This window comes from Epinephelus lanceolatus, chromosome 10 (assembly GCF_041903045.1).
Source record: "Epinephelus lanceolatus isolate andai-2023 chromosome 10, ASM4190304v1, whole genome shotgun sequence".
Lineage (NCBI taxonomy): Eukaryota > Metazoa > Chordata > Actinopteri > Perciformes > Serranidae > Epinephelus > Epinephelus lanceolatus.
Genome location: NC_135743.1, coordinates 23,301,518 through 23,325,596, shown reverse-complemented (window position 1 = coordinate 23,325,596; position 24,079 = coordinate 23,301,518). Strand labels below are relative to the sequence as shown.

The window sequence follows — 24,079 nt, the reverse complement described above, 5'->3', positions numbered from 1 at the left end:
TTTATATTTTTAGGGTAACTAATATGCACTGGTGTTAAAGCTTTACTCTTAATATTGTGACTGCTGATATTTATCAGTTTAACATTATCCCTCAGATTTTATTCGTACTGATCCCTGATTAATCTCTCATCTATTACAAATGTGCTATTTATGTTTTGTAAAGTTTTTTTGTTGTGTGGTCAGCCTTGGCCACACATATCAGTTCTTATTATTGCAGACGACGGCAAGAGTCATGATTCATTAAGATGTTTTGATGTACTCATCAGCCTTATTCCAAAACGGCAATGATTTAAACAATACGATTTAGAGTTGTTAAGACATTGCCTGAAAGTCTTTAAAGCTGGCATTATGTGTCATTTGCTTTTTCATTTGTTATGATCAGTTGTGAAATTTATCTGCAGGAAACTACATTAAAACGGTCACCAAGGCAGCCCAAGGATGAGTTTTAAAGAGAATAGTGAGAGTAATTGTTAGGGTGGAATCAGGAAAATGCTAAGCAATTAGAGAAATTCATAGTATATAAAATAGCAGGTGATTGTAATTAAATGACAACTGTGGCTAGTACACTGTGGCATTGTGCCCCATTGCATGACAAAATACATCACAACAATACTATGAATATGTAGTTTGTAATTAAGTACATAAACTACATAACCCAGATAACGTAACTAACTAAAAGGCCACTGAGATTTTAATACAGTTAAACCACCACAGAAGCACTGCAAACTAGTTAAACCAGTAACTAAACTACAAATAGTTAACTAATCTGAAATACTGTTGATATACACATTCAACTGGGACAGGTTAAAGTATGATAGCAGGATTGAATTTAGAATTGCACAACAAATAACAAAGGAGATTCAACACATTTTTAAGTTTGAATTTTTCATTTTAAATGTATGTGTAAACAGTAGCCTGTGAGGTGAGTACAGTTGGCTCTGCATTATTATATTCCAGTGCTAAATCTACCTGCCAGAGGATGTGTAATGTTCCTTGTGTGGGGCGAGGTAACATTCTTCGTTCCTTATTCTTCAAGTGTAGCAGTGATCCAGTTGAAAGAACACAAACACATCAATAACAGAGCCAGGGAGATAGCACACTACACAAAGATATTATAAGACATACAGATAGCAATAGCCTTTTTGTTGGTGGAATCAAAGAGCAATTTCGTGTAGTGAGGTTTATTATTGCTAAACTTACATATGGATATAATACTTTACCAGAATCATCACTAAATTTCTTAATAAAAACGCTGTCTTCTTGGGTACTTGAGGAAACCTAACACCACATTTTCCCATAATAATAAAGTAGTCTTTACAGATAAGGTCCCTGATAAATCTGCGGAAGTCCTTTCAGAATTTCTTGGTGTGAGAATAACGCCAAAAAAGCTATAAACCAGTTTCAAAATGTTCATCAAAGAAAAAGCAGTTTGTGTTCCTGCTTTATAAATATATTTCTGCATGTAGTGATCTGCAAAAGTGTTTATGAATCATGACAAGGAACCTATAATATTATTGGTCCCTTGGTGTGAGGTCACTGTTCGTAGCGCCTCTGATTGGCTTGAAACCCGGAAGCGATAGGAATGGGGCGGGTTCAAGGGGAAGGTAGAGGATTGAAGCAAACGAGGGTCAATAACTTGTTCGCGTAGCTGTAGTTATAACAGTTTATAACAATTTGGCCTCGCTTTAACCTCTGCAGACAGACAACAGTGTAACAAACCGTAGCTAACAGCCTGCGGACAGCCATGGACGACGTGACAGGAGCTCAGCTGATAGCTGAGTCTCTGAAGGCTCAGGTAAGACCGTTTAAAACACATTGAGGATATGTATGAAGTTTTTAACTTCTGTTTCTAACCTTTAACTTAACTTAGCAGCGGTGTCTGCACTGAAAGGTAACAGTGTGACCACGCATGCACGTTATGCAAAAAGTGTGTCAAAGTTCAAGTCCTGCGCAGTCAAGTTTTAACTTTTAATCCTGTAAAATGTAGTTAATTTATGTGCAGTCACACTCCTTCATAAAACTAGTGCAGGTAAAGTAAGGTAAGGTATACGTTATTGTCCACAGGGAAATTTGGTTTGGACTCAAAGCCGCTGCATCATACAACATACACCCCTAAACACAGACACATAGACACCATACAGAGGAGCACTTGCATTGGAGGTGCCCAAATTCACTAATTTCATAAATAATAAAAGTAATAAAAACAATAGTTTCACTTAATAAAACCAGATAAAATCAGACTAGTTGAAAAACCATAGCAAAACCACATAAAGTCAGCCAGTTTCTAACAGTAAACCAAGTGTAACCAAGCCAAATAATAAATAGTCAGGTTGCAGTATTTTGATGATGAAGTATTTTAGTATTTTGAGGATGGAATAAATGAATTTTTGTGCTGGTGTAATCTACAATTTGGCATTATCCAATGTCAGTTTGAAGGTTCAGGATATGTGTTGGGTCATTCAGTATCTTCTGCGCCTCCCTAAGCACTGATTACTGATATAGGCTGAGGATAATGATGAATGGTGTACCTACATTGCAGTGTCAGTTTGTAAAAGCGCATTTTCTCTACCTGCAGAAAGTGGAGTACATGTTTGGGATCGTTGGCGTTCCTATCATGGAAGTGGCCATGGCTGCTCAGGCTGAAGGGATCAAATATGTGGGAATGCGTAATGAACAAGCGGTAAAACACTTAATATTCTGGTACATTGCTTACCCGTATCTATAATCCTTAAGAACATGAGGATATGTTAATGTAAAATAAATTCTGTCACCCAACAGGCATGCTATGCAGCATCTGCTGTTGGATACCTCACTGGAAGGTAAGACATTTAGTAACTCAACAGAATAAACGGAGCAGCTGTTGCATTTTACATGTTGCCTTATCTTGTGGTTGGTTGTATTCAGACCAGGTGCCTGCCTGGTGGTGTCTGGACCTGGACTCATTCATGCTCTGGGTGGAATGGCCAACGCTAACATCAACTGCTGGTATGACTTGATAAACTGATACAGCTTGTGGTGCATATACAGTTTTGACGTGGTTCCTGTGGGCCCTGGTCACGTTGTTTATCAAGTGTATATTGCCTTTGCACAGGCCGGTGGTTGTTATTGGAGGCTCCTCGGATCGAAACCAGGAAACAGCAGGAGCCTTTCAGGAGTTTCCTCAAGTAATGCATGCCTTCGTGTGGATTTTTGTCAGCTGATGCTTCATCAAATTGACCCTGTTTTTCAATTGTCGCTAGGTGGAAGCATGTCGCCTTTATAGCAAGTTCTCTGCAAGGCCCAGCAGTCTGGAAGCCATCCCCTCAGTGATAGAGAAGGTCATATACCAGCTTAATGTTATATTGTGTGATCTTTGTTTGTGTTGTTTTCTTTATCACAGCAGACTACATAAGAGATTTTACATAGTTAAATGATATTAAGTTTAATTGTTTAACTACGTGTGTTTGCTCACAGGCAGTTCGCACAAGCATGTATGGGCGTCCAGGTGCTTGTTATGTGGACATTGCAGGGGACATGGTCAATGCTAAAGTGGACAGGAGCACAGTCAGGTTTACAATAATTTTGCTTTTTTATAAATATGCTATTATTTCTGCTCAGTATAACTCCTGTGATTCCAGACATATTGAAATTCAAAGAAGTATCTTTCTCCTGTAGAGTTGTGTCCTGCTGTCCAGCTCCACCAGTCAGTTTGGCTCCCCACGGTGCAATCACTGAAGCCATCTCTGTCTTGAAAGCAGCTAAAAGACCGTTAGTCATCATCGGCAAAGGTAACATCAAACATTTGCACTGTCTCTATTACAATGAATAACACGCTTGTGAATCAAGTAGTTCATTAGGTAAGTCATGATGATATGAACATTGTGGTGCCCAACAGGAGCAGCCTATGGTCGAGCAGAAACTGCTCTGAGGGAGTTTGTGGGAATGAGCGGTCTGCCATTTCTGCCTACCCCCATGGGGAAAGGGGTCCTACCTGATGATCATCCCAACTGTGTGGCTGCTGCCCGCTCGAGGTCAGCCTCCCTTTCACTTTAAATTTGTGCAGGGGTAAAAAAAAGTGTGAAGTGCAATGATTTCAGCCAAATATATTATTATCATCCTCAAGTTTGCCACAGGTCCTTGAAATTCTTTGTGAATTGTAGGGAATAAATTAATTTCTTGAAGGTTTTTGAAAATAGGCAAGGAGACAGGGGTCAGTGAAAGGGCTTGAATGCATATTTTTGTGCAAGAAATAGAAATAGAAGTTATTTTTATGTAATTTTCTGCTTAATGTTAGTAAATAGGCTCCGCTCCGCTGTGTGCATGTGTGTCTCCTGCGGTTGCACCGTTGTTTCATACGCCACTAAGTCGAGGATGTGCATCTGGGACGTGCATGCAAGAGTGATTTAAGTGAATACCGTGTTGAGTTCTTGAATATGAATAAATTTGGCATGGAAAGTCCTTGAATGTGATGTTCAAGAAGTTGTAGAAACCCTGCATCCTACATAGGAAACATCCTGAACCTCCGCTACTTGTTAATTAATGTATATGTGTCACTATTGCTCTTGTAATATTCAGATGTAGGTTTATATCTAATACTGTTCATTCTATACATACACTAAATATGTGTATTTAGTAAAGCTTTTGTTCTAACTCAGTGTTACCTCATCTCCTCTTCCATTGTTTCTGTTGCCCAGAGCTCTTCTCCAGGCTGACGTTGTGCTTCTGCTTGGAGCCAGGCTGAATTGGATTCTGCATTTTGGTCTGCCACCTAGATTTGATCCTGGTGTCAAGATCATCCAGGTATATATACACAAAGCCAAGTGTGTTTGATGTGAGGAAAATCACTTTTAGCTGAAACTAATTTCAGCATTGGTGTAGAGACTTTAATACTGTCATGTCAGTGCAGTGTTTCTTGGACCATATCTCCTGCACTGTGTTTTATTGTTGCTTCAAACGTTGTGCTTTAATAACATAACTCAGCTGTTGTCTGCATGCAGGTTGACCTTTGTGCTGAGGAGATGGGGAACAACGTGAAACCTGCTGTTGCTCTCCTGGGAGACATCAACGCTGTTGTCACTCAGGTAACTGCAACTTAGTCGGTGCACAAAAACGCTCATGTTTGTACTTAATCTCTCTTCTTGTGGGCTGTGTGCTTCTCTCATAATATCCTGATGTGCAATTAAGATTAACAATAAGAGAACAGCGTGTGTGTGTTTGTGGAAAGTGGTGATTTTTTTTTTTTATTCATTGTTTTCTCAGCTCCTAGAGGGTGTGCATAAAGATGGCTGGAAATATCCCTCTGACACAGAGTGGTGGAGCACACTGAAGAACAAAATCGCTGCTAATGCAAAAATATCTAAGGTGAGTCTAAACTCACTTTTGAAATGTTACTTTATGTCGATAGTTACTCAAACTGTTTATCCGTATATCATATTAGATTTGTGTCCTCCTTCTATCTACAGGCACTCGCTCTTCAGTCAACGATGCCCATGAACTACTACACAGTGTTTCACCACATTTCCCAGCTGCTGCCACATGACTGTATCATTGTCAGCGAGGGTGCAAACACTATGGATATAGGACGCACTATGTTGAACAACTACCTACCTCGACACAGGCAAGGCAGTCTCATTGGTGCAGTGCTTAAAGATGAGCTTCTTAGTTGTGTTCGCCCCAGTTCACTAAATATTTTTGTGCAAATGCTCTCCTGAATTTGGCTCTAGTAGACAGGTGTGGTATTATTGTAGGCATCTCAAAAACCCTGTCCTTGAGGGGAATTTTATCAGAGCCCTTCCCATGTAACTTTTCAAATGATGCTTTACAAGGTTTTGTGTAAAAGGCTTTCAGAGGTAGAGAACCAGTGATGTAATGAAGCTGAGGTTTTCATATTCATACCCACTGTGTGGTATCGGACAGTTGTGTTATCTCCTGCAAAAATAGCAATCCTTTCTTTGGAAAATGTGAACTTTTGTAAACCACATTGCTAGGGATTATGAGCAGTTATTTCATAGAGCCCAGCAAATACGCATTTTGCAGTAAAAGGTGTTGTAAGGATCTAGTGTTGACTAAAGTAAGCTTTCAGGTCTGTGTAAATGTAAGTAGACTGTTGTTATCTAATCCTAACAATGTTTAGGTTGGATGCTGGAACATTTGGAACAATGGGAGTTGGCCTTGGCTTTGCTATAGCTGCGGCTGCTGTGGAGAGGGGCGAGAATAAAAACCAAAGGATAGTGTGTGTGGAAGGAGACAGTGCCTTTGGATTTTCTGGCATGGAGGTTGAAACCATGTGCAGGTGGGTTGGTTGCCTCCCCTCTGAAACAATATATACACTTCACCCCCTTACTGCTATTCAGTTGAACTCTCTGTGTTTTTTTAACAGGTATAATCTGCCTGTGGTCATCATTGTGGTCAACAATAATGGTATTTACAGTGGAGTGGATCCTGAGACGTGGAAAGAAATGGTAAAAATGGGAGATCTGACCTCTATGTGAGTCACACATTATTTGTTAAATAATTATAACACATTCACAAGTCACGTAATCAGCTGTGATGTAATGAAATGTATCTCATATCATCATGCTGCCTGTCAGAGCCCCTCCTGTGACCCTGCTACCTGAGGCGTGCTATGATGAGGTCATGACAGCATTTGGAGGTCGAGGGTTCCTGGTGAGGACGGTGGAGGAGCTGCGCAGTGCTTTGCAGCTTAGCCTGAGTGACTGGGAGAAACCAAGTCTCCTAAATGTGCTCATTGACCCGTCCTCCGACAGAAAACAGCAGGTAACTGTCACCTGTCAGGAGTATATGTAGTAGAGTCATCTCAGTCACCCTGAGAAGGTCAAAATGAAAGAATCCGCAAGAGATGAGTGTGCTCATTATAATGGCTTATTTGTCTGTAACCGAGCATCAACCTCAAAGGCTGAAAAATCAAGCCAATGCTGAAGTGCCAAAAACTGTGGTTTATAAAAAAAAAAAAAAAACATTTGAAGCTGGGTCCAAAATGCAGTCAATCCTCATAGACCCCAACGTAAAAATGTTCAACTTTACAGCAGAAATGTATAGGATTACAGCAGGACAGGACAACAAACGGTCTCTATAGCTAATTTCAATATTCATGACAGCTGCACAGGGGGAGTATTTCTCACCTGTTTACATTTCATTAAGGCCCAAAGTCATGCATATTTGAAAGCGGGCCGCTCTGAGTGACTGGCTGGCTGCGAGGTGTTGCTGCACTCTAAAACCCTTTTTCCATACTCATGTGCTGGCTTGGCTTAGTTTGGTTTAACTTGGCCCGTCAGCACAGCGCAGCAGGGGTATCTGTCTCCATTACAACATGGCTGCCTGCTTGAAGGTGTGTCTTCAACTGATGACGGCTTGTCTTGAGTGATGAAGCAGCAGGCGTATTCCTGGCTAAAGTCCCCTGCTATCCCCGCAGCAAGTGTTTTTCCATCACACAGCACAGCAGGTAAAAGAAGTTTACTTGTTGGAAGTGAACTGTTTGCAGAGGTGCCCTAGGAGTCTGATGTCATCAGCTCTTCATCTAGCATCTCACCGGCTGATTCTACTTTTACTCATCCTCCCTACCGTATGAGTTAGATCCACCCCTCGTACCACCCTCTCAGCCAAATATGGTCGTTTCTGGCTCTAAAAAACAAGATGGTGACGGTGGAAATGCCGAATTCAAGGCTTCAAAACAGCAGTCCACAAACCAGTGGGTGGTGTCACAGGAGCTATGTCCATTATTAGATACAATCTATTGTAATAACAGTAATAACAGGCAGGGAATCCACAAAATCAATCCTGTGCAAATGTCACACCCCCTGGTGGTTGAGGATGTAATTGATGCTGTAACTGCACTTCACTGCTGCTTTTACACTGTTGTGTGTCGGTGTTTCTCCAACATCGTCAATGCCTCAACCCAGGGAGCTGAGACTTCCTCTGGCGAAGATTAAATCATAATGATTTAATCAGGTCCTCATTCTCTAGGAGGCCTGGAACCTCCACTGGAGAAATGTTGAGGGGTTTCCTGACTGCCATCAGAACAGAATAAGACACCTTTAGCATCACAATGAAGTGGTTGAATCCAAATGTCCAGGCTTATGTGCACTCGCGCTTATGTGCACTCGCAGATTTGGCGACCTTATGGGCATGCACAGGGCCTAAAGCTGCCCAAATCCACAATTTATGCACACTTTTTGCAGACTTCCAGAGAACTGGATTAAAAGGTCAAGAACTTGGCATTGGTCATAAGAATTGAGACATTAAGTCTTGTCTCATACCACTTTGTATCCCTCAGCCCTTTCAGACATGAAGTGATGACAGTGAGCCCTTTTGACACGTGACAGTATACGTGACCAAAGGCAGCCCCTGTTTCATTTTCACCTGGTGCCTACCAAGTTGAAGTTGAGATGGATAATGACTCGAATGACACTGACGGTCGCAGCAGCAAAGCCAGGCGCAATTAAAAGCTGCAGCATCTCGGGTCACGAGTCGTATAGAGCAACAGACAACTTGATGTTTACTTGGCTCTTGTCTTATCCTCGTAGTGCTGCGTGAATGACGTGCCTCACTCAATAGTAATCCGCGCACTCCAGGTGCACGACAGAACTGTTGTATTCCTCTGACAGTCCCTCCACCTCACACCAACCTGACCTTTCTATTTCAGGGTCCCCATAATTAGAAAGCATGGCCCTCTGTGTTTATGTTGAATGTATCCACGCAACCCCTCGCAGACATGTTTGAAGGTTGTATTGAGGACTGTATCCATGGTGCTAAGCTCTCTGTCCCCTTATTTGAGGTGTTTGACTGTTCTCCACATTCAGTCTCAGTGGATGAAGATGAACTCAGGTTTAACCTCAGGTCTAATATAATGCTGTGTTGTCTGCATTTGCAGGAGTTTCCTTGGCTCACACGCTCCAACTTATAGACTGAAAGAAGGAGCTGCTTTTTCATCTGTCCAGAACATTATCAGAAGAGCAGTGACTGTTTTCCTCAGGAAACGCAAACAGGGGAAAATATAAAACTGCTTTTGGTTTTACTGTGATTGTTTCTATGAAATAACTGAACTTTTTTGTATTAGTTCCTACTACAAAGTAATAGTAAATTTAACAAAATGATTAATACAACAATAAAACATTTTTACACATACACTGAAGATTATTTGTCTTTATTCCTTTATGACAAATCTGTTTTTTCCCAAAAGATAGATATAATCAAACATTTTTAGCATGCAGTATGTGGCTCATTAAACTATTAACATGCTAGGAAAGTAAAATATGGTCAGCTCAGTACTGAAAAACACTTTGGTCCAGATTTGTCAAATTGCTTATAAGCATGCATAAATTTACACCCTCCTTTGATTTCACACTTTGTCATCTTAAATACATGGATAGAGGATTTCTAACACAGTGACACGCTTATGCAATATCTAGATTTTTATTAGTTAAATGATTATTTATTAGTTTATGTGAAGTTGCTTTATTTCTCACAGTCACCCTCAGTTTTAAATAATACATTTTGACGTTTCTTTTCTTGGTTAGTAGCAGTGTGACTGCAGTGAACATTAACAAAAAAAAGAGACCAAGTAAGTGCAGCCAGTATCGATGTATTCATACTGCAAAAAAAAAAAAAAACGAGTATTGCAATTGATTTTGACTCAGAATTGATGCGTATTGATTAATCGATATTTCTGACAACACTTTTTATATTATAAGTAAAGCATTAATTAATGCTGCTTGTATTTTCAGGTTGTTTTTTTGTTTGTTTGTATTGGACTCACACCCCCCTAAGAGCCCTCTTGAAAATGCAGACACTTAATTTTAGACCAGACGGGGCAATAAAACCAATCTGGCCTGGACTAAATGGACACCACAATGCACACTGGGAAATACACTGCACTGAATGCAAAAAGACAGACTAATAAATAAACATAATCAGAAACACTAATCAAAGTTATCCCAAATGGCACCTTCCCTGCAGATTCCTATTTGAATCTCTTGCAGAGAAGCCCACTATGTGTTAGTCATGATCAGCCTCCCTGTGAGAGGAGTGGAAACAACAAAAGGCACCCCCTGCAGTAGTAGAGATCTAATATTGGCACTCGAAGCAGCTGGCGGGCTGTCTCCTGTAATTTTAGCGCACACTGATGCAGAGGAAAGATTTAATGGGCATTGGTCGGTACCTTCTTGTGAGGGCGTAAAGGAGACAGAGCAGAGCGAGCAGAGAGGGAGGGGAGCAGAGGAGAGAGAGGACAGTGAGGAGAGAGGGAGAGAGAGAGAGGGAAAGGCAGCGTGTGAGGGCTGCTGTGGCTCAGAAATAAAGTCAGGCAACTATCTGGAGCAGCATGACTCTTCTAACACTTGGACTGTATCTGCCACTGTGGTTTTGTTATGGCCTGGCTCAATCCTCTTTTCTGGACAGCTTTGTTTCATTCCCAGCAGGTAAGAATATTGTAAGCCTGTGCCTGTATGTGTGTGTCTGTGTGTGTACTGTACTGTACTGTACATACAGTGCTATGCATGCACAGGTGTTGAGAGAGCTGGACTGTAAAAGCATGGATACCAAATGCATAGGTCTGGGGTTCAGTTTGAGCTCTTTATCGTTTTAAAATACACTTGTTTTTATTTTCTTGACGCCCATGAGGTAGACTGGAAATGCCTCTATAAATAGCGAGACCAGCTCCAGTGCTTCAGTGAGAAGCACAGGCGCTTCATATCCGTGTCCAGCTCAAGGAACTCTGCTGGATGGGTGTCATGATTTGATAGTTTGCACCTGTTTCCTTGTCGCTTGTGCTGCTCCTGCATGTTCTGACCTCTCTGACTTGTCTAATTTTTACTGTATATGTGGGATGTATGTTGGACATGTGTCACATGAAATGTACCTCAGTTGCCTGTGCATGCCCATGAGTCATGAGTTAAGCATTCTCATTTTGATGCAGAGCTCTCACATTCAGTTGTTGCAGAAGTTCAGGAAACATAAACATGACCTCTTCTGACTGTGTTCCTCTAATTTTGACCCCTGGCATCGTCGCCTGTGTGACTGACTGCATGCACACCTTGCACAGCTCTCAGATCCCAGGAGCAGCAGAGGAGATTCAGCCCATGCTGTTTACTGAGTCCGCCTCCACCCCCACTGTTTCCTCCACCCCCTTCACTTTGGCGCCGCCACGCTCATGTGAGTCAAAGTCATGTGACTTTCTATTGTGGAATATCTGACTGTTGATATGTCCTTGGGTGATACTCAAACTGCCCCACGCTTACTGTCTTCTGACTTCCGTTTGACGCTGTCAAAACACTCAGATGGTGGAACAAATGTCTTAATAAGTCCTTTGCTGTGGGCTGCGAATTTTGTCAAGAATGGGATGTATTTCAGACATAAATGTCTTTGACAAACTTTATCAACATTTTAAAAAGCATAATTCTGTTACATCTGTTCTATCTAAAGAGCATTTGTCCAAGTTCTAAAAGAAATTCAGAATTCTATTCTTATTTTACAGAATGAGGACATTTCACATGGTGGTGGTGACTCAGAGTCGGGCAATGGGGACAAAGGTTCTGCCTGCGTCCAAGGCCCCCGCGGGCCTCCTGGTCCCCCTGGACCTCAGGTAGGATTCTTCCCAAACACCATAGTTATCACTAATGTACTGTAAATCTGGCATTAGCGTCATTACACCATTCCAACACACCTCCCACAATCTGACTTGCGTAGGATTCACTGTCTGTATAGCTAAATCACAGACTGCCTCTGGTGTTCCAAGGTGTTAAGAATCAGTACTCCAACAGCGTATTACCCCCCATCTCCTCTTCAACTTGAGAGTTCCTGCAAAGCAGGAGATGGGGATTTCTCTGGCACATGCAACACAGCGGCCCATTAACGCTCTACATTTAGCTCAGACACAAATAGCCTTTTTCCACTGGCTGCCAGTGCCCCACACATCATTCTCAGAAAAGGTCCGAAGAGCTGTGTGCCTGGAAAGGCGTACTGGGTCGCGTAAATTCCAGGGATTACCAACACAAGCATGTGTCCGTGTGTTTGTGTACTCCGGTGATGAAAGATATGAAGACGTTTTGGTTCAATATAGGTGCCTTGAGCCCGGCATTTCATGAACAAAAATCAGATCCACTGAGTGATTGTTAAAGCTTTGCCCATCTGAGGCTGTTACAGCACCAGCTGGACTGCAGCAGCGTTTCAGTTTATCAAAAGACACCCACAAGGCACTTTTTAAATCAATAGTGGCCACTCAGCCTTTAGCTAATTGAAACTGCAGCTGTGGGCTCCCAGAAGCAGACATGACTTTGTGGTGGGATGCTGTGGACAATAAAACTAATTAAGATAGTTATCTCTGAGATTTATGAGCATGTGCCATATATTTATTGTTTTTATGTTCATCAGGGTCCACCTGGATTACCAGGAATAGGAGGGCCTAAGGGAGAAAAGGTAGGCAGTTTACTCTCCCATGTGCTGGTCTCGTGTCAGTTATGTAGCTCATTATATATTTACAAGCATTATTTTCTAAAGATCATGTTTATATACCTGTTGCACTTGACTAAAAGATGTTTGATGGGAGTGTATTAAATAAATTCTGTCCTTTTCCCCTCCTCTGCATCCTGTTGCCAGGGAGAAATCGGAAGACCTGGGCAAAAGGTGAGAGTCTCCATTAATCACTCCATTTTCCCCGCTAAGTGGATTTACTCAAATATGAGATACAGGGCCTCCGCCTGCTCGCTAGCTGTAACTCAGAGTGCTGCCAGTGCCTGGTTGTGTACATCAAGGAATTGTGAGCGAGTACAACCTTGACAGGAGGCAGACACACGGACAGGATGCACGGGATGCAGAGCTGCTGAGACAGGCTGTTCTGATGGCAGAGGGATGGTCTCCTTTCAGTGAAAGAGAGCTTATTGCCACAGTATTGACCCCTCAAAGACATCCAGCATCATGCCTCCCTGTCAGACAGCCCTCCCTTTCTATTAGGATGGGAGGAACAAGCCCACACAGCTTTATTGAAAGCTCAGGGCAGCAGCGTTTGATCAGGGCAGGCGGAAGAGGAGTGACCTCCTTAAATGATCCGTCGCTGTGGTCGAGCAGCAAAAGCGGCCCACTGGGAGAGCCTCACTGGCTGGTGGCCTGACTGAGCAGCTTTGCAGCACTGCAGTGCAATTTAGCTTAGTGCTTCAGCCAGGTCATAAATCATTTTATTTCCCACAAGCACGGGCTCCGGTTCTATATACAGCCCATCATTTAATTAAAGAGAGCAAAGTGACAGGGCTTGTTAAAGTCATTCTCTCCCTACATGTGCAGCAGTGGCTGATAAATACTGTGGCAAGCAGGCTGTCAGCTTATGCAGCAAATCCTGCACTTAGATTCTCCTGCAAAGCAAACAGACATGAGAGGGTCTGATTTCATAATCAGATAACTGCTCCTTCAGCTGTGGCAGCCATTGTTTTTATTAGACTTTTATAAAGTATTTCTACGTCTGAGGCTGTGTGTTAAAATTGATGTCTCCTGTAAGGGTCGGACAGGTCCTCCTGGGCTTCCTGGGAAGCAGGGACCAGCTGGGTGGCCTGGACCAAGTGGGCCCAAAGTGAGTAAGTCAGACCTCATAATGTAGATGATACAATATGTGGCATGAGATGAGACCAGTAAGTGCCAGCACAAGGTAGAGGTGGAGGAGTGTTAGATATGACTTGTGTTCAGTCCCAGTTATACAATGAAATACTCTGTTACATGACAACCTTTCTATATAAATGCTTGATTGAAGTGTATTGCCACCACGCCATTAAAAAAAATCAGTTTCAGGTAATAACAGGAAAAGTTTCTTTTTATAAGAAGATGCTTTTCATGTTTTTATAAGATGTCTTCTTGTTACAACAAGATAATTTAGAGATTTTTTTGATGCATTTGCTCATCCCCTACTCAAATCGCCCACTAATCAGATACATTTATTGATCAGAGCTCCCACATAAGGATACGTCATTTGCAGAGCACCTTACTGAACTGAACTTCTGAAGGATTATCTGTCAAAATTTGCTAGAGAGGTGCTAAGAAACAGCTGTTTCTACACACCTCTCCCTGTTGATTTTAACAGAAAATTGTTAAAATCATTCTTAGTGTAAGCCCATAGTATGCATACTTACCACAATATCATCCACTGCACTCAAAGGCAGCAAAATTTTGCCTTGTTTCATCTCAAGCATGAAGTGTACTTAAATCAAACTTAATCAAATCGTTTAAATGAGCCATATTCCTCAGTTTATCCTTGTCCACACACTGTTTCCTCACTGAAACACAAGTTTCTCATTAAAACAATAAGTTAAGTTGGCACTTTATAGTGTGAACAGTTTCAGGTTATAACAAAATAAGTGATCACATTATAACATGAAATGTTTTATAAGAATAAATTAGCATGTTATGGTGTGAAATGTTTCACAATATAACAGTAAGAAAAATATATTTAGAGACTTGTTATGACATGATAAGTTTGTGTGAGGTAATAATGGGAAAATATCTTGTTATAACATTAAAATATTTTGTAAAAACATAAAAAAAATCTTGTTTTAATATGAATCTTTTCATGTTATTACCAGATACTGATCATTTTTTATTTATTCATTTTTATTTTGTGGCTTGGCAGCAGTACATTTCCGTACTAAAGAACCGTCAAAGTTTACACTTATTATTTGTTCTCTGGGGTGTGGGTAATATTTTGGGGCATGTGTCTAAATAAACAAAGCTGCATTATTCTTAATGTTTTTCTGTGTGTCAGGGTGAGAAAGGTGACGTGGGGCTGATGGGTTTGCCCGGAGCCAGAGGACAAATTGGGCCAAGGGTATGAGATACCAATGAACTGCACTGATACAAAGGATGATCTCTCCTTCACACTTCTTTATTTCATCTTGGATGTTTTGTTTCTTTAATTTCAGGGTTTACCTGGTTATAAAGGGGAAAAGGTATGTGACCACTTTAGTAATTATCATCCAGGAGGAAATGCAATATTGATAACATATTCTTTGCCTCATCCTGACTAAATGTGATGTAACACTCTGCAATCTGCTCCATCAGGGCTCTCGAGGTGATCGTGGGGAGAGTGGAATGAAAGGTGACAAGGTGGGCAGAGTTTATCAGTAGCAGTGGTGATATTGAATGTAGCAGCACTATAGTGCATATATGTTGTGTGTAATCTAAATTTCACATTATCAGTTACTTTTCTTTCTCCACAGGGTGCGATGGGTTTCCCAGGAATGCTTGGACAGAAAGTAAGAAACACATTCAAGACAATAAAGGTTTTTGAATTTGTTGTTTTGCAAAAATTACAAATTGAGTTGATCTGATTTGTTGTACAGGGTGAAATGGGTCCAAAAGGAGAACCTGGGATCTCAGGAAACAGAGGACCCACTGGCCGACCCGGGAAGAGAGGCAAGCAGGTGAGGAGTTTGTTCATCTCTATAAGCAGATGTCTTGTCTGCATCAGACTGAGAGTCGTGTGAGAGTTTGTGGGAATGTGGCATTCTCTTTACCTTGTTTTTAACAGTTATTTATGTGCCTTAATTTTGAGTGTGTGTTAGGACCTTTGCTTAATATCTAGGGGAAACACAGGCAGCAACAGAACAAGTTTACCCCAAAACCTCTGCATAAATAGGACCAAAACAACAAGAAAGGCTGCTGAAACACTTCAGTTGTTACAATGAATTACAACTATTTAAAGGAAAATGATTAACAGACATAAATCAAGTAGCAGTGCTGGAATGGGAGCAAATGTGGCATAAGGGTCTCCAAGGCCAAAATAATAAACAAAAAGACCATACTAGCTGGAAAATAAAGATTCAAATTGGTCTACAGAATCAAACAGAAAGACAATACTCAGCTCCTTAAATGAAAAAAAAAAACAGAGGTAAAAGTAGAGCAAATAAATGAGAGAAACTGTAAGGCTTCCTTAAATTTATCAAGACTAACTGAATGAGGCACTCCTCACAACTGTCAGCAAAGACAAAGGGAGCTGCATCAAGGTAGCTACTTTCCAGAACTCGGACTTTCACCAATAGCAAATTCAACTGCAGGAGCACCAGGCAGCCCCACAAACAGCTCAGTCGCAAACAAGCAAAGAACACTGGTTCTGGAGGCTGATATACAGCTCAGCTGATGATCAAATGAGGTTCAGGTGTGGGTGATCCAGCCACTCAGAGACGGGTGTGGCAGACCTAAAACACAGGAGAGACAGCTCACTTCTAACAGAGAGAGAACAGAGGACAGTCATTCCCCTTTTCTGTCAAATTAGCTCTGGTTCTTGAACTGGTACCGTTCAGGATTTTTAGAACCATGGTGCTATGTAGTGAACCAGCCCACATTTCCACCAGTTTTGTGCAGAACCATTGTAATCAAGGATGTGCCATCAATGGAGGGTGCTGCACAACATAAGTAAAGAGTAGAAAAAATGTACCTTGCTTTGGTTATCTGCGAACTTTTGTTCTGTTATTACTGATATTTGTTTTACCAGAAAACAAGTATGAGCCCACTCCACCCTTTTTTTCCCCAACAATTTTCGCATGACTTTTCTATTGTTGCCTCCTCCATCCTCTTTCCAACCTGTAGAATATGACACACCCACTGATGTCATTACTGTGTGCACCTCAGGTCAAGAAAAACCTGCTATGTATTTTATTTGTTTGACAGGGACAGTGCACAGCTACTTAGCTGCACCAGTTAGTTAGCTATAAGCTCATTTTCATCTGTATTCCCTGGGCAGGAAATAGAGAATAATTTCTCTGCTAAAAAACACTTTTAGGGGCGTCGGTAGCTTAGTGGTAGGGCAGGTGCCCCACGTACAAGGCTGTTGCCGCAGCTGCCCGGGTTTGACTCCAGCCTGTGGCCCTTTGCTGCATGTCACTCCCTCTCTCTCTCCCCCTTTCACGCTTGTCTGTCCTGTCCATTAAAGGCTAAAAATGCCCCCAAAAATGTCTTAAAAAAAAAACCAAAACATTTTTGTATAATAAACACAGTTACAAAATAGAACATATTTATGACACAACGGCTTCACAACACACAACTATTTTTCAATTCCAGCTGAGAACCAACTTTCAGTTTCTGAACCTTTTTTTTTTTTTTCATCAAAATGCTCCCAGCAATTAAAAATCAGGTTCAGGAACTGGAACAAAACTGGTTCCATGCTGGTGGAAAAGGGGTATCTGTGAATGAAACAGTGTGAAAAAGGATATTTTGAGCACAGAAGTTTTTGCAGGCATACATTAGAGAAAAAATACGCTAAGTAAACAGGCAAAGTCTAAAGCGCTTGAAGCAGAGATGCTGAGAATGCAAAAGAGACACTGAGCAAGTTTTTTCTTCAAAGTGTAATTTATGTCCAGTGCTCCAAATGTTCCATTGTACATGCAGGACTGGGTGATCTCTGAAACATCATGTAAAGACATGTTTAGAATTTGACCACCTTGTCTGTTGTTATGACTGCATTTCAGGGAATTAAAGGAGACACAGGCAGTGTTGGTCCAATGGGACCTGCAGGTCCACAGGGAACTCCAGGCCACCCCGGTCCTCCTGGCTCACCTGCCACAGGTGACAACTTTAACCTTTTTTCTGAAATCTCCAACAAGTGATTGATTTGTGTGTAGCTCTGCACTTTCTCTGAGAGAGTGTGAAAAGCTGGTGTGAGGAGCACCAAACACCCGTGTCAGCAAAAGGAAGCACACTTTAGACCAGTGTAAGTGGTAACACCAGGAGTCTTATTTAGCACCGGAGAAACTGTATCTCCCGAGGTGACACACAATGCTGTCGTTGTGACATCATGTGGCTAAAATGGATTCACAGATGGCGAGCCTCCCTGCAGTTTTACAAATGTTATGTCACCAGATAATTAATGTGACATTTGTTATCTTGATCAAGTTTCTGAGTCAGTTAAGTTTATTGTGTTTCCTTCTTGATAGATGAATCACAGATTTAATGGCATACAGTATTTATATCAGCTACTGTAGACTGAACTCTCAACAACACTTCACTTTGGCTGCTTGGCACTAAACTTTTGCTTTTTTGTCTCGTTGTATAATATTCCTCTCCTCTCTGTATATGTTTAGGACTCTACATGGTTGGAACAAAGGGTGCACGTGGTCCACCTGGGCCTCCTGGAAAGTGTAGCTGCAGCTCTCTTAGTAATGCTCCATTTGATGATTATCCTTCCAGAGGAAACTATCCCAAAGTGCCAGCGGTGAGGAATTTATAGTCTTCTCAAATGCAAAAAGTTATGTGCAGAAATTTGTGATGTACTGAATCATTTGACACACAGGGGTATTTACACTTGTGATTTTTTTAGAAACCCAGAGGTTATAGGGTTTTAATAACTTCTGAGTAAATTATTTAAAGATAAAAAGTTTTGAGAGATAAAAGTATGCCTTCAGGGGACGTGGATATTGCTCTCAGACACATACTTCAAGCTGAGATATTAAATTTTGATGCTCAATATCTCAAAATTGCACTCCGGCAGGACGCCAACCATCTAATTCAAAATGCACTAAATATTGAAAACGTGACAGCAAATTTCCTCACTTTGCCTTTCATTCAGATATTCGTCGTGAGCAATGAGGAAGAACTGGAGCGTCTTCACACAGATAACGCTCTCGCATTCCGCAAAGACCAGAGATCGCTCTATTTCAAAGACATTGATGGCTGGCTGCCAATCCAGGTATCACTGCATGCAGCAAAATCTAATTATCTTCACTACACCAAAATCTGTGACCCAAACAGGAATATCAGTTGACACTGCATCATGTTGTGTCACATACTTTATTATTATAGGTCACAGAATCTGATGTGCCACCATTTTCTATGACCTGAGAAAAGACTTTAAGCTACACTGCTTCTGCAAATGTTTTTATTACACTTGGCTGCATTTATTTTGAAATTTGTTACCAAATGTGGTGTTAACATTGTATTTAGATTGGGTCACACATTTTGATAGCTGTGATTTGTGGAATTTGTCAGATTCTGTGGCGCTAAAAGTTAAATTATATGAAAGATTTTCAACCAAATATCGTGAGATGAGGTGTCACAATTTGTATGTATTACCTGAATATTAAATGGTCACAATTTTTGACTAACAGCTGGCAATGCAGCTGAAATTCCTATTTGGTCCAAGCAGCAACCTCTGGGGCTGAAAAATGAAGCCAAAAACGGCAGTTCCTCTAATGGCCACTTGAGGCTGGCTCCAGAAGCGAGTAATCCCCATAGACCCCAACATTAAACTGCCCAACTTCACAGTGGAAATAAACATGTTTACAGCCTGATACAATAACATTTTTGGTCTCTGTAGATAATTTTAACAATCATGGCAACTGTATGTGGAGTGAACCTTTATATAACTCACCTGCTTACATTTTATTAAGCCTTAATGTTACATTATTATTAAGGGCGGGCCACTTCGAGTGACAGGCTGTCAAATATGGTCACTTCTGGCTCCAAAAAACACCAAAATGCCAAACTCAAGGCTTCAAAACGGGAGTCCAGAAACCAACAACGTCACGGTAGCTACTTCCATTTTTACAGTCTCCGTTCGGGTCACAGATTTTGGTGTTACAATTTTGTTTTACACACTGTTACTTTTCTTTTTCCTTTTCTTGTTCAACTTTTTAAACTCTGTAAAAGACTTTTCCATTCCAGCTGACGCCGTTCCAGTCCATGGAAAACGCACCTGATGATGAAGGTTACTGTGGTGACGGGATAGTGCAGATTTCCAATGGAGAGGAGTGTGACGACAGGAACAGAGTCGTCACTGACGGCTGTGTCAGTAAGTCACATGTCCACGTCAGGCGTTCTGTGAGAGCTCCTTAGTTGTACTTTGGTGTGCACATATATTATGACCCCATCCACCCCTGCTGTCTCATCTTTCCACAGAGTGTAAACACGCCTACTGTGGAGACGGATACCGTTATGAGGGGGCTGAGGAGTGTGACGGAAAGGACTTTGGATACCAGACATGTAATTCATATCTTCCAGGGTAAGCAGAGTACACAACTATATGTTGTCAAAACTCTCTGCTGTATAAGAAGTGTGTGTTGACATGTTTAAGGAGGAGTTTGTGAGATTTAGGGGGATTTAGTGACAACAAGCAGTAAGCATTGCAGATTGCAACCAGCTGAAACTTCTCCTGGTTAGAATTCCTTTAGTTTTCATTGGTCAGGAGGTTTTTACAAGGAGCCGAATTATCTGCAGAGGTCTCTTCCTCTCCAAACAAATGGACCCTGTGATTTAGAGCACTGAATTAAAACACTGAATTAAGCGCTTTTACATTACAAATCAGCGTTTCTTCTACAATGTTTAGCTTGTTGCAGATGGGCCACAAGCCCAGCACCTGCTAATGTCTGCTCACCTTATTTCTGATCCAGACGTTCAGGAGGTTTTTATCAAGAGCTGAATTATCCACGAAGGTCTCTTCCACTCCAATACAAATGGACCCAATAATGGACCCAGTAAAAACACTGAATAAAGCAGTTTCACGTTAAAAATCAGTGTTCCTCCGACACTGTTTGGCTTGTCGGAGACAGCACAGAGTCGGATGGCTCAGCACCTGTCAATGTGTTCTCACTTTTATTCTCTGATAACTTAAGACCCAGATGTTTAAGAGGTTTTTAACCAGAGCCAAATTATCTGTACATGTCTCTTCCTCTCCAAAACAAATGGACCCCTTGATTTAAACCGGTAAAAACACTGAATAAAGCAGTTTCATGTTAGAAAGAAATCTGTGTTTTTGTGATGCTGTTTGTCAGGGAAGTGCTGCTAACTACAGTGGCCGATAAAAAAACATGAATGACCCTATCTAGAGCTAGTGCTTGGTTTGTTCATTCTGGGCTACTGTTAAAACATGGCAGTGCAACATGATGATCTCATGGATGAGGAGCCGCCTCCCTATGTAGATAAAATTGCTTATTCTCAGGTATCGAAAATACAATGATTCTTACTTTCATGTGATTATAGACTAAAGAAAATATACTTGTTGTATTATGTTCCATTGCTGCCAATGTATCCCCCTATATTCTACATATTGGACCTTTAAAACTTGTTTCTCCTGTTACTTGCAGGTCATATGGTCACCTCAAGTGCACACCACACTGTGTTATTGACTCCACAAACTGCAAGTACTTCACTTGAGGAGGAAGCTGGACGGTGCAGCGGGATCCTCTGTGTGTTATTTGGAATATTTTCATGCAAAAAAAAGAACAATAATGCTCCAAGCAAGAGACTCTGAAGGTAGAGGCAGCCAGTGATGAAAGAAAAAAAACAAATCATATATACAGTATATCTATAACTCCTCTGTATTGCTGCTGAGATGCCACGTCGCTCCCTGGAGTTATAGTGGAGGCGAAAGCCTTCACCCACACATAGGAAATGCACAGGACAACTGCACTCAGTCTTAACAAGCAGGACTTAAGACTGGCCTCCTCACCATGAATCAGCCTCTGGATGCAACAGTTGTGTGACAGCCATGCAGAGACTTAATTAAGTGCCAGTGGGAGAAGTTGCAGAGGAGCTGTATTGGGGCCAGAGGCGTATTAATCTTGACCCAGTTACTGTTGAGAAAGAGAGGCAGTAGGACATCCAGAGCCATGGCCTCAGGTATGACAGTGCACAGCATTTGCATGAGGCTGGGATTACTGAGACCATGACAGCAGCTGTCACTATCCGAGCATGTAACCCATCACTTTACTTATTATTGCCAACAAGGCTCTCAGTGTCACATCAAGAATTTAAGTTGTAAAGGGTAAAACCAGGCATGGTAAGATCAATATGCATGGTTAGGGATGGAGACAGAGGTGCGTGAATTATGCACTTACATGTCAGTGAGACTGTTATATCAGGAGGCTTCATTAGCTTGTGGTGGTGCTTGACAGGGGCATTCAGTCAGAACAAGGTTTCATAAATCCAAAAAAATTAAACTTCTCAGGAACCAACAGGTCATGTAGCTCCACACGGCACCTTTCACAGGCATCCCCCACTACTCTCTTTGTAAATAAGATGGCAGTGACTGTACGCTGAAGCACACTCAAAACAAGAGCTTTAAAGTATCGACAACGCGCAATCCTCTAGGTACGATCTGGGTTTCTTCCCTGTGCTTCAGTGAGAGATGACATATTCTGTATATGAAGGCTTGAAACTGTTATGTTCTTAATGTTCTCACTGCACAGGAGAGGCCGGGGAAGTCTGTAGCTGCTAACGATGGGAGGAATTTCAATTCCAGTCTGTTTCTGTGGTCCTTACTGTATTTACTCTAATACCTCTTTATCCAGTCCTTCTGTCTTACAGCATATACAGCAACAGAGAAACTCAACAGTAAACTTAACAGTGTAGATGTAGTCTGCTGCGTGTTGGGCACCGGTGGTGAAAATGACTTTGCCGATATAAGCTGACATTTTCCATAAGCTACTGTATGAGTCGCAGTGCCAAGGGAGAACCTGTTCTCAGCCATACTTACATGTAGTCAGGTGTTATGAGGTGATTCTTCTGTAAAAAGCAATTTAAAGATAAAGACTGTTACTATATTGTCTCCGCATGCTTGAGTGTGAAATGCTTCCACTTTGTTTTGTATAATTCATCGCATTCATCAGCATAGCAGGTGTCTTAAGAAGTCTTGCTCTGCCCAGAGTGTAGCTAAGTACTGTATGTGTGACACCCCTTATATGATAGAGATGAACTGTGCCATGCACAATGCTGAAATAACCTTTTGGAAACTGTGTTGAATGTTCTGTCTGTGCTGCTGTGCTGTATCCTGTACTGTGTATGCACATCAATGCTGAAACATAACATGCATGTGGTAACGTACTGTGAGGCTTTAGAAATATAGTGTACACTGTGACTGGGATAGTGAAGGTTCATTTTGTTCCATGATTATATGATTTATATAGTAGTTGTGGATAACTTTAAAAAAAAGAACTGAAAATAAAACAGGAATTTAAATCATTCAAAGCTCCCTACTTTGTCTTACACACATGCATCTTTAAACTTCAGTCAGGGGTTTTTCTGTGGCTTTGCTGCCAGTGTGTTGTGAGCAAGTGGTGACAGTGATTGGAAGCTGTGCAAAAAACCAGATAGACAGTGATACAGATGCTATTGATGTTCTGTCAGAGCACTCACTGTAAAAAAAAAGAAGAAAAAGCTGATATCTATCAAGTGGGGAAAAGACGCTGTCAGCAGCTCCTTGCAAAGTGCTGTGGTTGACTAAATAGTTAACAGACCACGCAGTGAACACTTTTCTCAGACGTGGCAGTGGGTTTTTCCCCCCAGCTTTTCATTCTGTCTCGACAAAGCCCCCCTCAGAGCTGCGTCTGTGCCTGGAGATGAAACACGGTGATACAGGTTGGGCACGGGCAGCCGGCCAGTGTTGCAGCAGAGATGTTTGAGGCTGGACACGGCCATTTAACTCTATTAGCATGCTGTATTTCTTTTCTAAATCACATCAGGACAATTTGTCTGCTGAGATGCCCCAGTAAAAGCTTACCTTGGCGTATTTATCCCATCATGTGCATTCCCCCTGACCAGACCAATCAGATTTGTACCACAGATGTCTCAGTTGCAGCACTAAATGTCGCTGGAGATGCGGTGGCCAACCTGATTCTGCTGCTCTGTAATGAAAAGATCTGCTGTGCTCACAGAAGAATCCCCCCCAAGTCAAGTGTACTATTTGTGGAGTTTGGGAACCTTGAACAGTTAAAATTAATTCATGAACTAATAGCTGTTGATTTTCCACTCTGTCAGAAATACAGCCATGATGTTAAACATGTAGGATCTATTTTGAGCTCTCACAGGTATTAAGATGAAATCAAACACTTTTTCCAACAAAAGGGGTTATTTTAGTGCACGCTGGGTGGTATAGCGTTACAGCTGCGGCACAAGGGGCGATGCAAAGGATGCCACGGGGACAGGAAGCAGGCAGGGGCCCAGCTGTTGGCCCAAGCCAAGTGAAAATCCCTGACCTATAAGGAGGAATGGCTGGCATGTGGTCCTGGCAGAAGACGCACTACTGCTGCACATGCAAAACACACACAGCAAGGTATGCAAAGGTGTTATCTGAGCTCAGCGCCACTATTGTTCCGACTAACTACAACACCTGTGCAGA

General features: G+C 41.6%; 2 protein-coding genes across 3 annotated transcripts; both read left to right on the top strand.

Moving 5' to 3' along the window:
- Positions 1–1,585: 1,585 nt before the first annotated feature.
- On the top strand, positions 1,586–9,125 carry hacl1 (2-hydroxyacyl-CoA lyase 1). The gene is made up of 17 exons (XM_033639852.2): positions 1,586–1,795; positions 2,576–2,680; positions 2,779–2,819; positions 2,905–2,985; positions 3,092–3,164; positions 3,240–3,317; positions 3,454–3,548; positions 3,655–3,767; positions 3,875–4,010; positions 4,674–4,779; positions 4,977–5,060; positions 5,239–5,340; positions 5,442–5,596; positions 6,113–6,271; positions 6,359–6,466; positions 6,570–6,756; positions 8,870–9,125. The coding sequence occupies exons 1-17, from the start codon at positions 1,745–1,747 to the stop codon at positions 8,900–8,902; spliced, it is 1,707 nt and encodes a 568-aa protein (XP_033495743.1). The 5' UTR covers positions 1,586–1,744; the 3' UTR covers positions 8,903–9,125.
- Positions 9,126–9,882: 757 nt separating this feature from the next.
- On the top strand, positions 9,883–22,923 carry colq (collagen-like tail subunit (single strand of homotrimer) of asymmetric acetylcholinesterase). 2 transcript variants are annotated; one of them, XM_033639708.2, is made up of 17 exons: positions 9,883–10,415; positions 11,039–11,148; positions 11,471–11,578; positions 12,367–12,411; positions 12,592–12,618; positions 13,484–13,555; positions 14,738–14,800; positions 14,895–14,921; positions 15,034–15,078; positions 15,192–15,227; positions 15,315–15,395; positions 17,439–17,535; positions 18,051–18,181; positions 18,536–18,655; positions 19,630–19,756; positions 19,864–19,966; positions 21,048–22,923. In XM_033639708.2, the coding sequence occupies exons 1-17, from the start codon at positions 10,319–10,321 to the stop codon at positions 21,115–21,117; spliced, it is 1,359 nt and encodes a 452-aa protein (XP_033495599.1). In that variant the 5' UTR covers positions 9,883–10,318; the 3' UTR covers positions 21,118–22,923. The 2 variants fall into 2 exon arrangements, with proteins under 2 accessions (XP_033495599.1, XP_033495598.1); XM_033639707.2 differs by having other exon boundaries at positions 9,885–10,415; positions 19,615–19,756.
- Positions 22,924–24,079: the final 1,156 nt, after the last annotated feature.